This window comes from Microcaecilia unicolor, chromosome 1 (genome assembly GCF_901765095.1).
Source record: "Microcaecilia unicolor chromosome 1, aMicUni1.1, whole genome shotgun sequence".
Lineage (NCBI taxonomy): Eukaryota > Metazoa > Chordata > Amphibia > Gymnophiona > Siphonopidae > Microcaecilia > Microcaecilia unicolor.
The window spans coordinates 322,151,319-322,165,318 of record NC_044031.1 but is presented as its reverse complement, the minus strand read 5'-3'; the positions used below and the strand labels follow the sequence as shown (position 1 = coordinate 322,165,318).

The 14,000-nt window shown below is 46.2% G+C and overlaps 1 protein-coding gene across 3 annotated transcripts in view; it reads left to right on the top strand.

The window, feature by feature from the left end:
• Positions 1-14,000, top strand: part of CAGE1 (cancer antigen 1) — a 358,253-nt gene that overhangs the window by 268,536 nt on the left and 75,717 nt on the right. For all 3 annotated transcript variants that reach the window (XR_003942755.1, XR_003942753.1, XM_030208903.1), the window contains exon 7: positions 6,950-7,020. Coding sequence is in view for 1 of the 3 variants with exons in the window: in XM_030208903.1 (XP_030064763.1) it covers positions 6,950-7,020 (71 nt within the window). In the remaining 2 variants the exon portion in view is untranslated. The remainder of the gene's footprint in view (positions 1-6,949; positions 7,021-14,000) is intronic.

The following is a 14,000-nucleotide window of genomic DNA, read 5'->3' as shown; positions in this document are numbered from 1 at the left end:
GTGGGCTTCCCTCTGATCCTACTCCACCGATTGAAGTAAGACAGTCTCCGCCTGAGAGTATTACTTTCTCATCCTTTGTACGGGAAATGTCTAAGGACATTCCATTCCCTATGGAGGTTATGGATGAGCACAGGGTTGAGATGCTCGAGGTCCTGGATTATCCTTCTCCACCTGCAGAGTTTGCAACGGCCCCCCTGCACAATACAATCAGGGAAGTGCTGATGCAGACTTGGTCTTGCCCTCTCTCTAATCCAGTGGTCCACAAGAAGTCCGAGTCCCAGTACAGAGTCCATGGAGAGCCTGTAATTGTGAAGGCCCAACTTCCTCACGATTCTATGGTGGTGGTCTCTGCTCTCGGAAGAGCCAAGAGTACTAGAGACTATGCCTCGGCGCCCCCAGGCAGAGAGTCTAGGATCTTGGATTCTTTTGGGAGGCGTACGTATCAGGCCGGAATGCTTGCCGCCAAAATCCAGACATACCAGCTTTACACGAGCATTCACTTATGGAACTCAGTGAGGCAACTGTCCAGTTTAGTTGAAGCACTTCCTCCGGAGCTTGCTGAACCTTTTCACCAGGTGGTCAAGCAGCAGAAGGCGTGTCGCAAATTCCTGGCCAGGGGGTCTTACGACACTTTTGCTGCGGCATCCCGAGTAGCTGCTCAAGGTATAGTGATGCGCAGACTCTTATGGCTGCGTGTCTCTAACCTGGATCAGAAGACACAGCAGCGAACGGCAGATGTTCCTTGCTTGGGGGATAATCTCTTTGGAGACAAAGTAGAGGATATGGTTGAACAGATGAAAAAACATCATGATTTTCTCTCCCACCGGACGTCTTCTGCTACTGCCTCCTCATCCAGGAGGGTTTTTGGAGGGAGGAGGAGTGCTCCCTATTCCTATAATAGGCGTAGGTACACTCCTGACTCTCGGCAGCTGGTTCAGACTCAGCCCCAGCATGCGCGTTCTCATCAACGCAGTGCACCTAAGACCCCTACGTCTCCCCAGCAAAAGCAAGGGACGGGCTTTTGACTGGCTCCAACAGGCGACTTGCCTGTTGGGGGGAGGTTGATATTTTTTCACCAAATGTGGCCTCTTATAACCTCCGACAGGTAGGTTCTTCAAATAGTCCAGATAAGGATCCACACTCAATCTGGCATCCAAACCTCCAAATTGCCCACCGGGAGCTCAATCCTTCAGCTCCCAGCACGAACAGGTACTTGCAGAGGAACTCTCCGCCCTTCTAAAGGCCAATGCAGTCGAACCCGTTCCACTAGGGGAAGAAGGGCTGGGATTCTATTCCAGGTTCTTCCTTGTGCAAAAGAAAACAGGGGGGATGCGTCCCATCCTAGACCTAAGGGCCCTGAACAAACTCACTGTGTCCCGCCCTCTGATGTAACTTCCTATTTCCACGAGGGCGGGACACAGTGAGGGAAGGCCAGCCAATGAGGCAATTTGCTTCCTTTACACGCAGAGCAGAAAGACGCGAGGTGCTTCACAGATTTTTTTAAAAGCCTGGGTCAGGTGCCGGGTGGCAGGAGAAGAGGGTCGCCTGTCCACGGAGCTGGTAGGCAGGTGGGGACTGGGGCGCCGGCGAAGCACCGCCCCCCCCCCCCCCACACACACACACACAAACACACCTGCTGACACCCGGGGCGGACCGTCCCCACCGCCCCTCCCTTGGTACGCCACTGTTTCTACATCTGTCTGTTCATTCTGGCCAGGTGGGCTATAGAGATTTCAGCCAATTGCGTGTGTAGATCATCTTCCCACTCTGCTGATGTCAGAAGCTTCTCAATTCTTTCTTTTCTGCACTGTGCAGTGAATGTTTGCTCTCCGAAATGATAGGAAAAGCATTTACACTTACACTCCTCTAATATGGAAAACAATAGTGCTGAACCAAAGGGCCTCATCGAGATACTGGTGGGTTTTCTGTTTGGAACTGTAACAACTCCTACTAAACCTGCGGGCTTGTTGTCAGTACTAAAGGGGTGTGGCACTGTTGCTCAGCCCTCTCAGGAAACTGTTTTAACATCTCATTTACCTGCAGACTTGGATACTTCAAAAAAACTTCAGCATCAAAATAAAAAGCCTCTGCCTGGTACTGATGGTCCTGTCAGCCAAACCCTGACTTTTTCTGTGGAGGTTGCTGTTTCACCAAAACATACTTGATGGAAGTCTGCGTCTAAAAGAGACACAGACTCCACTCCATCACCACAGTCAGCTCAGACTGACTCCATACCTCAACCGTCTCAGAAGAAGCTTAAAAGACCAGTAAGTCTAAACATTTACCATCTGCTCCTCACCAGTCACAACCAGAATTCCATATGTCCCCTTCAGTGACTTTACCAGCTCCACCTCAGCCTGCATTCCTCCCACCATCTTTTCAGTCCACACAGGATGCAGCTTCTCTTCTCCTTCAATTATTTTATAAGATCTACAACAACTTGCACCTCAATACTGCGCTCATCAATCTCCGTCTTATATGCCTTATCCACCTTTTCTGGCACCTCTCACTCCCTCCCCAGCATCCTCATTACAGCTTAGGAGCCCCTAACCTCTTCCTGAATATTAGAGTACTTCCCCAGTGCTTGCTATAGAGGTGCTGTCATCAGAAGAAGAACCTGAACATTTTACTCTTTCAGAACCACAGCAGACCACTTCTATTTCGGCAACCATGCAGCAGTCTGATTCTGAAACTTCCAAGCAGGATACCCCTGCTGAAGATGTTAATTCAGTGGTTCCCAAACATGATCCTGGAAGTACCCCAGCCAGTCAGATTTTTGGGATATCCACAATGAATATTCATGAGAGACATTTGCAAGCATTGCCTCCATTACATGCAAATATCTCTCATGAATATTCATTGTGGATATCCCAAAAACCTGACTGGCTGGGGTGCCTCCAGGACCAGGTTTGGGAACCACTGCATTTATTTTAAATTTATTCAAAAATTCCTAAAAGACCTCACTCTCGGTGCAGAATCAATTACTGTAAACAGGAAGGATTTTGAAGCCGCCCTAACAGCTGTTGACTTTTCTTCTGGACCTGTAGCAGTCCCTATTTATACCATACTTCAAGGACTGCAAAAAAAAGTATGGCAGAATCCTTATTCTCAGCAGCCGATTTCAAAATGCTTAGATGTTAAGTATAAAGTCTAATCAGCACCTGGACATGAAAAATCTCAGTTACTACATCATTGTGTGATCCTCAAGGCAGTTCTAAATAAGTCTAAAACATCACAACTGTATTTTATCCTCCTGGAAAAGATCTCAAGACTTTTTACACTGTTGGAAAGAAAGTTTTTCAGGAGCAATGCTGGCATCAAGAATAGCAGCTCATCAGTTTCAAATTCTATATTACCAATATTCCAAGCTATATAATATCTTAGATTCACTCTCCTCTCCAGTTACTGAGCATTTATCCTCCTTTCTCAATATGTTAGAAGACATAACATTTCAACTAATCAGAAACACTTATGACCTTTATGATACAACTTTCTATATAGCTGCTGTCTGTATTGCAGCTAGAAGAATTACTTGGCTGCATGTACCAGGTCTCCGCAATGACCTCCATGACTGTCTCACAGATGCCCCATGTCAGGGGGACAATCTCTTCAGAGACAAGGTTTAAAGATGCTATCTGTAAGGTAAAAGATGACCATTCAACTTTCAAAGAACTCTCTAACCGTTCTGATACTTCTACATCATACAAGAGATTCCAGTACTTTTCATACAGATGACCATACCAATCTCAATACACCTCTCCACCTTCATATAGACGAAGATATAAGCCTTATTCATGACAGCCATAATCTAGACCAACTCGGCAACCTTCTAATTCATGGCAAAAGCTACCAGAGAGAAGACTCCATCCTACCGCTCCCTCAACATCTAAAGTTTTGACCCTTTACCTCTAGCGGGACGCTTTTGTTCCATCACCCCACCCTCCCTCCATCAAGCAACTTCCATCTCAACAATTCTGGAGCAAAAAATTTAATTTCTACTCCAAATTCAAGCAATGGAACTTATCCAAACCACAAGTATTCCACAGCGCTTCTACTCCCATTATTTCCTTATACCCAAGAAGTTAGGCAGACTGCATTCCCATTCTCAGTCTTAGGAATTTGAATTTATCCATCACAATGGAGAAATTCAGAATGCCCTCTTGCCACTTCTTCTCAAAATGCTTAGTTGGCAACCCTAGATCTCAAGGAAGCCTGTGCCCACATGCCAATTCATCTAAGTCATTGGAAATATCTAGCATCATTTTCCAGACTCAACACTTCCAGTACAAGGTCCTGCCATTCGGATTCTCATCCACACCTAGTAAAAAGAATGGAGCATTTATTTATCCTTTGGACAATTGGATTGCTGCTGGAACAACCAAAGAAGATCTTCTAAAACATCTTCATCTAACCATTACCACTCTTCGTCTCTGGGATTTATCATCAACAAAGAAAAATCTGTTCTTCTCCCATCCCAAACCATTGGGGCAATGCTGGACATAAGCTTGAGCCTTTCTCCCACTTGCTCATGCTCAAAGTATACATCAAGCTTCCCAGCTTCTCCCAGTCCAATCATGCACAGCCAGATTCCTCCTGTGTCTTTTGGGCCACATGTCAGCAACAAAGGCTGTCATTACCACAGCAAAGCTAAGGATGAGACTTATTCAATGGAACCTCAACCATCAATGGGATCAATTCAGGCAGAGTCTATTTCACAAAATCAATCTTTCTTTTCAACTCAAGAAAGCGCTACTTTGGTGTCTCCATCCACCCAGTATACACAGGGAGCGCCACTCAAATCTATACTTACAACAGATGCCTCACCCAAAGGACTCCAGGACTATTACACTCAAGGTACTTGGTCCACCGAAGAGACAATGTCCAAGAGCTTTGTACAGTTTTATATGCAATCACAGCTTTTCAACACCTCCTCAAAGGAAAAAGCATACTTCTGCGCATAGACAATCAGGTCACAATGTTACTACTACTACTACTATTTAGCATTTCTATAGCGCTACAAGGCGTAAGCAGCGCTGCACAAACATAGAAGAAAGACAGTCCCTGCTCAAAGAGCTTACAATGTTCTACATAAAAAAGCAAGGGGGCACAAGATCATTCACCCTCTGTCTAGAAACATGCCATGTTTACAACATCCTACTCTCACTAAATTCAGGGCTCACAGCTTCTTACATACTAGGAGCTCAAAACACACTGGAGGACAAACTTGGCAAAGTTCTCCTGCCTCACGAATGGTCTCTCTCTCTACCATAACTACAACACAAAGTGGACAGACTTAAGTACATAAGTAATGTCATACTGGGAAAAGACCAAAGGCCCATCAAGCCCAGCATCCTGTCCCCGACAGCGGCCAATCCAGGTCAAGGGCACCTGGTAGCTTCCCAAACATACAAACATTCTATACACATACACATTCTCTATTGGTTAGGCGGAAAAGACCTCAGACGTCACAAGAAATAGCCACTCTAACTCCATTGATATCAGGGTAGGGATTTGCTGTTTAACTACAATTCAATCACAGGTCAAAAAGCTCTGTTAAAACAACCAATCTTTTTACAACTTTAATGTCTATTTTTTCAAGAAAAACTTTTTGTTTACAGACAATAACCAATTGTGATAATCACTCAAAACAGTTCCATAATGTCAAAAATTACATTTCTCAGGAGTTATAAGTAGAACAGAGTGAAATTATGGAACTGTTTTCACATGAGTGGAGGAGTAGCCTAGTGGTTAGTGCAATGGAATTTGATCCTGGGGAACTGAGTTCAATTCCCACTGCAGCTCCTTGTGACTCTGGGCATGTCACTTAACCCTCCATTGCCCCTGGTACAAAATAAGTACCTGAATATATGTAAACCGCTTTGAATGGAGTTGCAAAAACCTCAGAAAGGCGGTATATCAAGTCCCAATTCCCATTATGCCACAGTATAATGCACACACAGTTTCTCACCCTCCGTCCCCTTACTTCAGTTCTTTCCAGAGGCTATTTGGATTACATCCTCCTATCAGGGACTTCCAATTGTCTATTGACCCTACTAAGGAGCTATTCTTTTACTGAGAGGCAACTGATGTTGGCAGAGTAGAAAGATGAGTTACAAAGGCGATTGGCTGAAATCTCTGTCAACGTAGGGGAGCACGTCCGGATAGGCAGCCAGTGACGAAGGCTATCCAAGTGTGTCTGCATTATCCATGGAGAACAGCTGTTACAGATAAGCAACTATGTTTTGTAGTCTTCAACTTTTTCCATTTGTATTCTGTCTTGACAGTGGATGGATGGAGCCTCAGATGTTTAGCAGTGGTCTTGTATCCCTGTCCAGACAGATTGCTACTCTTTCTTATAGGTCCTCTGACATTGCATTTGACTGTGGCATGATGAGTTTCTACTAACTTTTAAGGTGAAGACCAAACTCAGTACTACTTAGACTTTCATATAGGACAGGATGCCCAAACTCTGAGGTGCAGAATTATTATGCAGGGTGATTTTTTTTACCTAATTATTTAACCACCTAGTTCTAATTAGGAACTAGGGGTTCACATACTGTTCATGAATTCGTCTTTTTGTTCCCACTTTATACATTACCTCAAAAAACAATGAATTGTTTTATTGATACTCTTTTTATTACATAAGGAAAGACTGGTAAGAACTTTTAATTCTCATTATTATACTTGGGATTCTCAAACTTTTTCTCAGCACTGCACTTCAAAAAGTGAAAGTTTGTATTGCTACACTCAAGCTTTGAACCTATTAACCACTGGTTTATACAGAGTTACCTTTAAGGCAGTAGATCCTAACCTGTTCTAGATAATGCGTTCTTTTATTTTGGAAGGAGGCACAGTGCTTTGAGAGAAATAAAATTTACAGGGAAACTATGAGGCAAAAGAAATCATTGTTATTCAGTCTTTAATTGATTTTAACATTTTCTTTTGAAAGGTAAAGTCATATGAAGAAATTATTCAGTGTGCTGACAGACGGCTTGAGGTGCTGAGTTCCCAGGTTTCACAGTAGGTTTTCCTTAAAATATAACAATGTTTCCTTTCTATTGCAGATGTACTTGTTCTACCTCTACTCTGCTTTCCCTTTGTAAAAAAAAAAAAAAAACTTTTACAAGTGCATCTGTACTCAAAATAACACTTAATAGGATGTGCATCATTTTAACTGGAAGATGCCCAAAGTCCAAGATAAAATGTCTTTTTATTTTGAAAACACAATGAAGACATTCTATCAATGCAATCTTCACATGCAGTATACAGGATACACTTGACAAGAAATCCCCAAACAGGCTGTATTTCGGCACATATGCCTTTGTCAGAGGACCTGTTAGAGTGATGCACATCACAGTACTGCAAGCTGCAAGTGTGTAAGGCATACAAAATGTGTAAATCTTATTCTCCGAAGGACAAGCAGGCTAATATTCTCACAATTGGTAACGCGACGCTTCGTTGCCCAATCTGGAGCTTGTATCATGCTTCTCACAGAGCTGTTCTGGAGTGCGAAACACACTTCAGTGCTCATGAACGATTATCTTCCTGCCCGCCATGTGAACACGGGACCAACAGGCTTCACTTTGTCCTTGTTGGTGCCCAGTTCTCGATGTGGATACTGTGCACTGTCGTTGGTGCCGAGGAAAGTCGGTTTGGAGCATCACGTCGATACTGAGGAATCGTTGGTTTTGAGAATCAATGTTGTACCAAAGATCTTTGGCCATATGAGCTTTGAGGTTCGGAGTTGGTCTCCTTCGGTGCATCCGAGGCACTGCAGCATTGGTGAAGTGTCTCGATACTAAGAGACCTTCCAATTACTACCGCTGCAGGAGTCTTGGAGCAGCAGGACCATGCTTCTTGAAGCCTGGCCACCTTCAGAGTGCATCAGCGTCAACGGTTCTTGTGCCAGTCATGCTTCTCCGCTAAGCCCTTATGGGCGCTGCTTCAGCAGTTTGTTTCTATACTGCGGCGAAGTCAAAGGTGCTTGCGCCTACCATGCCTCTTTATCCAAGCCTCTATACCGGGGCATCGGCATTGAAGGTACTTGTGCCTGCTACGCTGTTTGTATCAGCTCCTCACTCTTCCAGAGCATTAGTGTTGACGGGTGCTTGCGCCCGACTGCCTCTTGAGAGCCTTGATCCACATTGGTTTTGAGGGTGCTTGCGCCTACTGCGCCTTTTGTATTGGCTCCGTATGGTCCTTAGCCTGTGGTGTGGACTCCGCTGTTGGTGTCGCATGCGGCACTGGGATCGACTGCCGCCCGTGTTGATTGATGCTGCTGTGAGCAGTTTTAATGCAACTGAAGTCTGGAGCCCTATTCTCGATGCCTCTTTCAGGGTCCTACCTCTTCTCGGGCGAGGAGGACTTGGTATCATCCCACTCATGATAGGTTCGTGTCTGGCACTGGTGAAGAGCATATGGGGGTCAGATGTGTATTCCTAGCACGTCTTGGTATCCTTTAGAATGCCATCTGTACCCATCCTCCCTCCACGGGCACGGACATTGTCTCCATTGATGAGCCTATCTTTCCCTTCAAGGACATGGCAAACGTCTTTTCATTACCGTCAAGAGGTGGAGGATTGCTTTTTCCTTTTTGAGTTCTTGGACTACCAGTCTTCTCCTAGGAGATCTGTGCTAGTCCTGGTCAGTGCTTTTTTTGTAGGAAAAAAAGGTACCGGTACTCATGGGCGGGGTCACCATCTATGGCTCTGCCCCTATGTTCTCTGTGCTAACCGCCCTGAGGAGTGTGCGGGAGAGGAAAGCAGAGAGAGCACAAAACACACAGAGACCGGCTACACATTGAGCTAAGTGAAGAGTTCTTGTTTAGCCTTTTTAGAGGTTTTCGGGCCGATGATGAGGAAGTCCAACCCCATATAGACTTTTCTATCAGTCATGGGGTTTCTCGAGGCCTTTCCTCTTTAAAAGTAATTACCTAATATATGTTTGAGTACCTTGGTTTGTTTGTTTACATTCATCTGCCCCTATGGTAGCCACACCCCTTATACCAGCCATGGCGCATATAAATAGGTATCATTGAAAATGCTATACTAGTATAGCAGAAAAAAATAACTTGTGAATTTTTTTCATTATAAATAATTTCTGTCAGCTGTTACAGCTCCAATATACCCAGTGCAAAATAAGACAGCAGATGTAAATTCTCAAATTGGACATATTCCAAACACTAAAGTGAAAATAAAATGATTTTTTTTCTACCTTTGTTGTCTGGACGACTTTGTTTTTCTGATCATGTTGGTCCCAGTCTCTGATTCTGCTGCTCTCCATCTGTTCCCTTAACTCCGTTTCCAGGGTTTCCTTTCATCCATAGGTAAAAGCTGGGTCCTCTACGGACTTGACTGGAGGACATTTAGAGTGGATCCAGCTTTTGCCTATTTTCTCCATCCATGTTCAGTTTTTCTCCTTTTTACCCTTTCCCTCATCTCCGTCAATATACATCTCCTTCCTCTTTCTTCCCTCCCCTCCATCCATATGCATCTCCTTCCTCTCTCTTCCCTCTCATCCATCCATGTCCAGCTTTTTTCCTCTCCCCCCTTCATCCATGTCCAGCATTTCTCTTCTCTCCTCCCTTCTATCCATGTTCATCTCACTTCCTCTCTCTTCCCTTCCCTCCATCCATGTCCAGCATTCAACTCTGCCCCCTCCATCCATGTCCACAATTTCTCCTCTCTCCCCTAAATCCATGTGCATCTCCTCCTCTGTCTTCCCTCCCCTCCATGTCCAGCATTTCTCCTCGCCCCCTCCCCTCCATTCATGTTCTTCTCACTTTCTCTCTCTTCCCTCCCCTCCATCCATGTCCAGCATTTCAACTGTCTCCCTCCATCCATGTGCATCTCCTTCCTCTGTCTTCTCTCCCCTTCATCCATCTCCAGAATTTCTCCTCTCTCCCCTAAATCCATATGCATCTCCTCCTCTGTCTTCCCTCCATCCATGTTCATCTCACTTCCTCTCTCTTCCCTCCCCTACATCCATGTTCAGAATTTCTCCTCTCTCCCCTAAATCCATGTGCATCTCCTCCTCTGTCTTCCCTCCCCTCCCCTCCATGTCCAGTATTTCTCCTCTCCCCCTCCCCTCCATTCATGTTCTCACTTCCTCTTCTCTCCCCTCCATCCATGTCCAGCATTTCAACTCTCTCCCCTCCCCTCCATCCATGTGCATCTCCTTCCTCTGTCTTCTCTTCCCTCCATCCATGTGCATCTCCTTCCTCTGTCTTCTCTCCCCTCCATCCGTCTCCAGAATTTCTCCTCTTCCCTAAATCCATGTGCTTCTCCTCCTCTGTCTTCCCTCCCTTCCATTCATGTCCAGCATTTCAACCTTCTCTGTCTTCCCTCCCCTCCATCCATGACCAGCATTTCTCCTCTCTTCCCTGCCCTCCATTCCATCCATGTGCATCTCCTTCCTGTCTTCCCTCTCCTCCATCCATGTCCAGCATTTCTCCTGCCCTCCCCTCCATCCATCCATTTCCAGCAACTCTCCTCTCTTCCCTATCTATCCCCTCCCATCCATGTCCAGCGAGTCTCGTCTCTCCCCTGCCCTCTTCTCCCATCCATGTCCATCGATTCTCCTCTGCCCACCCCTAACCATCCATGTCCAGCAATTTCTCTTCTCTCCCTTGCCTTCCCCTCCCATCCATGTCCAGCGATTCTCCTCTGCCCTCCCTTCCATGTCCAGCGATTCTCCTTTGACCCCTATCTTCCTCTCCAATCCATGTCCAGTGACTTGCCCCAGCTTCCACCTGCCCCCTTCAGCCCCCGAGTTCCAACCCCAGCCCCACTTGCCTGCCCTCAGCTTCCCAATAGCCCTCTTTTCCATTCCTGCAGCCGCCGTGCATTTAAATATTTTATTTTACCTCAAGTTGCAGCGGCGTCAGCAGAGAAAGCATCAGGCTCGCCTCCAGCCTTCCCTTCCTTCTCAGTGTCCTGCCCTCGCAGAAACAGGAAATGCATCATTCAGAAGAAGGCGGGACACTGAGAGGGAAGGGAAAGCCTGCTGCTTTCTCTGCCGCCGCTGCGACTTGAGGTAAAATAAAAGATTGAAACGCAGGATGGCGGCAAGGACAGAAAGGAGGGCTATCAGGAAACTGAGGGTGGGTAGGTGAGCCAGCCATGGGAAAAAATGTGCCGGTACGCTGTACCGGTGCATACCGGCACAAAAAAAACATTGGTCCTGGTCCATCAATTCTTTCATGAGGTTCTCGTGAGGGGTACGGAGGTCCTTCTGTGGCCTGCTCCCTCACATAGATATAGCCTCCATGCACCAGTTTCAGAACTCTCCTAGTTTTACTGGGCTCTACTTACACAGCCCTCCAGGGGAGTTGGATTAATGCTCATGGGAGTACGGATTTCTACAAGCTATCCTTTGGTGCCCACAGCTGGGACGCTAGTACCATGGATCCTCTTGGAAGCTCAAATATAGGATTTCATTGCCCTTTTCCAGACTTCAGTCCTGCTACCTCTCCATGAGCATTGTCAGCAGGTCACCCTTCCGCTCTCTGGCCCAGGTCGACCCTGCTTAGCAGATAAGCTTCACTTCTGGTCTTTCTCCCTTGCAGCACCGGTTAGTTTCAATTCCTCACCCTTCCGCCACAGCTTCCACAAAGGACTGCTTCTTTTAGTTTGCCATTCAATAATGACCCCCAACAAACAGCCAGAAACTCCAGCAGTCTTATCATAAAGGGATTCACTTTTATTCACAGCCATTCAATTGTAGTGAATTCAACAATACAGTACAACAATCTCACTTTGCAATATTTAACAAGTTCATGTTCACAATGCCAGACAGAGATTTCCTGTTAATTCGCTGAGTATAGTTCAATGACATTTACCCCTCTCTCTTTTACTCTGTTAGTTGCTAAGTATCAAGTTCCATAGCAGTTATTTGCAACACACAATATTTAACTTCTCATACCCTTAGCTTTCTTAAGCACTTGCTGCCACAGGTTTCTTCCCAGCTGTATCAATCCTGTCCTCCCCTTTCCAGACAGTTGAGGCAATACCTTAGCCAGGAAGCTCTTCACCTTAGCACCATCAGTCTGTGCACATGCCACCACCTCCATCCTCTCCTCTTCCTTCTCCTCCTTTTTATCCCATTCCATCTCCTCTACCTCCTCCCAGGGCTCCCTCAGCTGCTCTTCATCACCCTGATCAGAGACCATCTCCCAATCCTGCTCCTCCCCCTCCAATTCCTGTGAGTCTTGTGTTGGGTCAGGTGCATTGTGGGAATCGTGGTTCCTAGGCTCATCCCTTATTCTAATTGGTCTCTTGACCACCAGAGGGCGCATTCCCCGTCTATAAGGGATTTGCACATGTCTTATACTCCCTCCCCGGGGCTGCTCTCGCTTTCCCTGAGACCGTCTTCTCAGTAACCCCTTACAGCGTATACTATGAAGCTTTGTTCCATGCTCACTTTGGCAGCTTCTCTTCCATTGGAGTAGTCAAGTCACTTAATCAGTAGACTGAGCAAAGACAGTATATCACCAGTACTTTGTCAGGTGCCATGTTGGGTTTAGCTTCCAGCAGTTCTACCTCCTTTGTGGACACATGATGCTTGGTGACTGCATCTCTCTGCTTTTGTGTGTTCAGCAGAGGCTGTTGGCTGCTAAGTGCCGGAAGGATGACCCTTTTAGAACATGGTTGGAAGGGTTCGCTGCCCTCATTGTGGACTGCATAGCTGCCATTGCATTCTCTCCTCTTGGGCGCCTTCTCCAACTTCCTGCTTGTCTAGGAAGCTTTTCACTCAGTCAAAACAGAGGTCTTTTATTGCCGCCTCTTCTTGCAAGCCTTAATAGACTTCAACCCGGTGTATTACTTTTGTCTTCAGCATGCGCTTCAGCCTGGATGGCTCTCCAGATGCAACATCATACCCCTTTGGATGACTCCAGAGAGAAATTGCTGTAGTAGTACCAGTCGGTGCTCCTTTGCCCTCCTGGTTTCATGAAGGCCATGGTTATTCGGGCCTCAGGCAGATGGCCTGTCCACCGAGAGCAGTTCAAATCAGTTCTCAGTACAAGAAGTTCCTTCCAGAATATCTCTCTGTCCTTCTGAAATCCCTTCAGCTTGGGGATAACAGACAATGTACGCAAGGGGGATAATTTCCATCCTGCTTTTTTGACTCTTTTGCTACTTTCTCAGCAAAGAACAGTTTAGGATGGTTTCTTTACCTAAGCATCCTACTCCCCATGGTTCTGGATAGTTATTGGCGCTGCTGTCTGCACTGGCTGGATATTTATCCACTGGCAGTCCCTTTCATTTCGACTGGGGATAATCTACCTCCTGTATCACGTGCTGCCTTTTAGCTTTGTGTCCAATCCCGGGAACTTCACCATGTATCTCATGTTCTTCGCAGCTCCGCTGCGCTGCCTGTGAGTCCATTTCTTTGCCCATTTGGGTTCATGCAGAGCACGTCAACAACTGGTGCTCGAGATTCTATATGGAACACTTTTCGGGTGCTGGACTTGGGGGAATTCATGTTTCAGTACCCCTAACTCTGTCTGCTTCCCGTCTCCCACTTCAGCATCATTGAACTCCTGCTAGATACTCACCTAACTGGGGCATTTCTTCCGCTATAGGATACTCTGGTTGTGCTTGACAACAGGGCACTAGGCCTATCAGTGGCTTCCACCTTCTCAACTGTTCAGGTTATTGATTACATGGCCTCCACCACCCTTACAACACCCATGCCTCTTTTTCACATGGGATCTCCTGGTGGACTGTAGCTTCTTCATGGTGTCGGACCATGGGGACCCTGGTAGAAGTCCTTCACATGTCTCCATGGTTCATTTGCTTTCTGTTTGGGAACAAGTCTGCCCCATTAGTCCCTAGGACTGTTATTCTGGGCCCTCGACTTCGCGTCTTCCTATGGTACCTACCTCTTACCTACAGTGTGAAACTCCCTTGTCAGGCTTCCCCACGCTACCTGTTCCGTCAGCACAGAGATAACTGTTTCTTGCACTCTGGACAACCTGACACGCTCACAACGATTGCAAC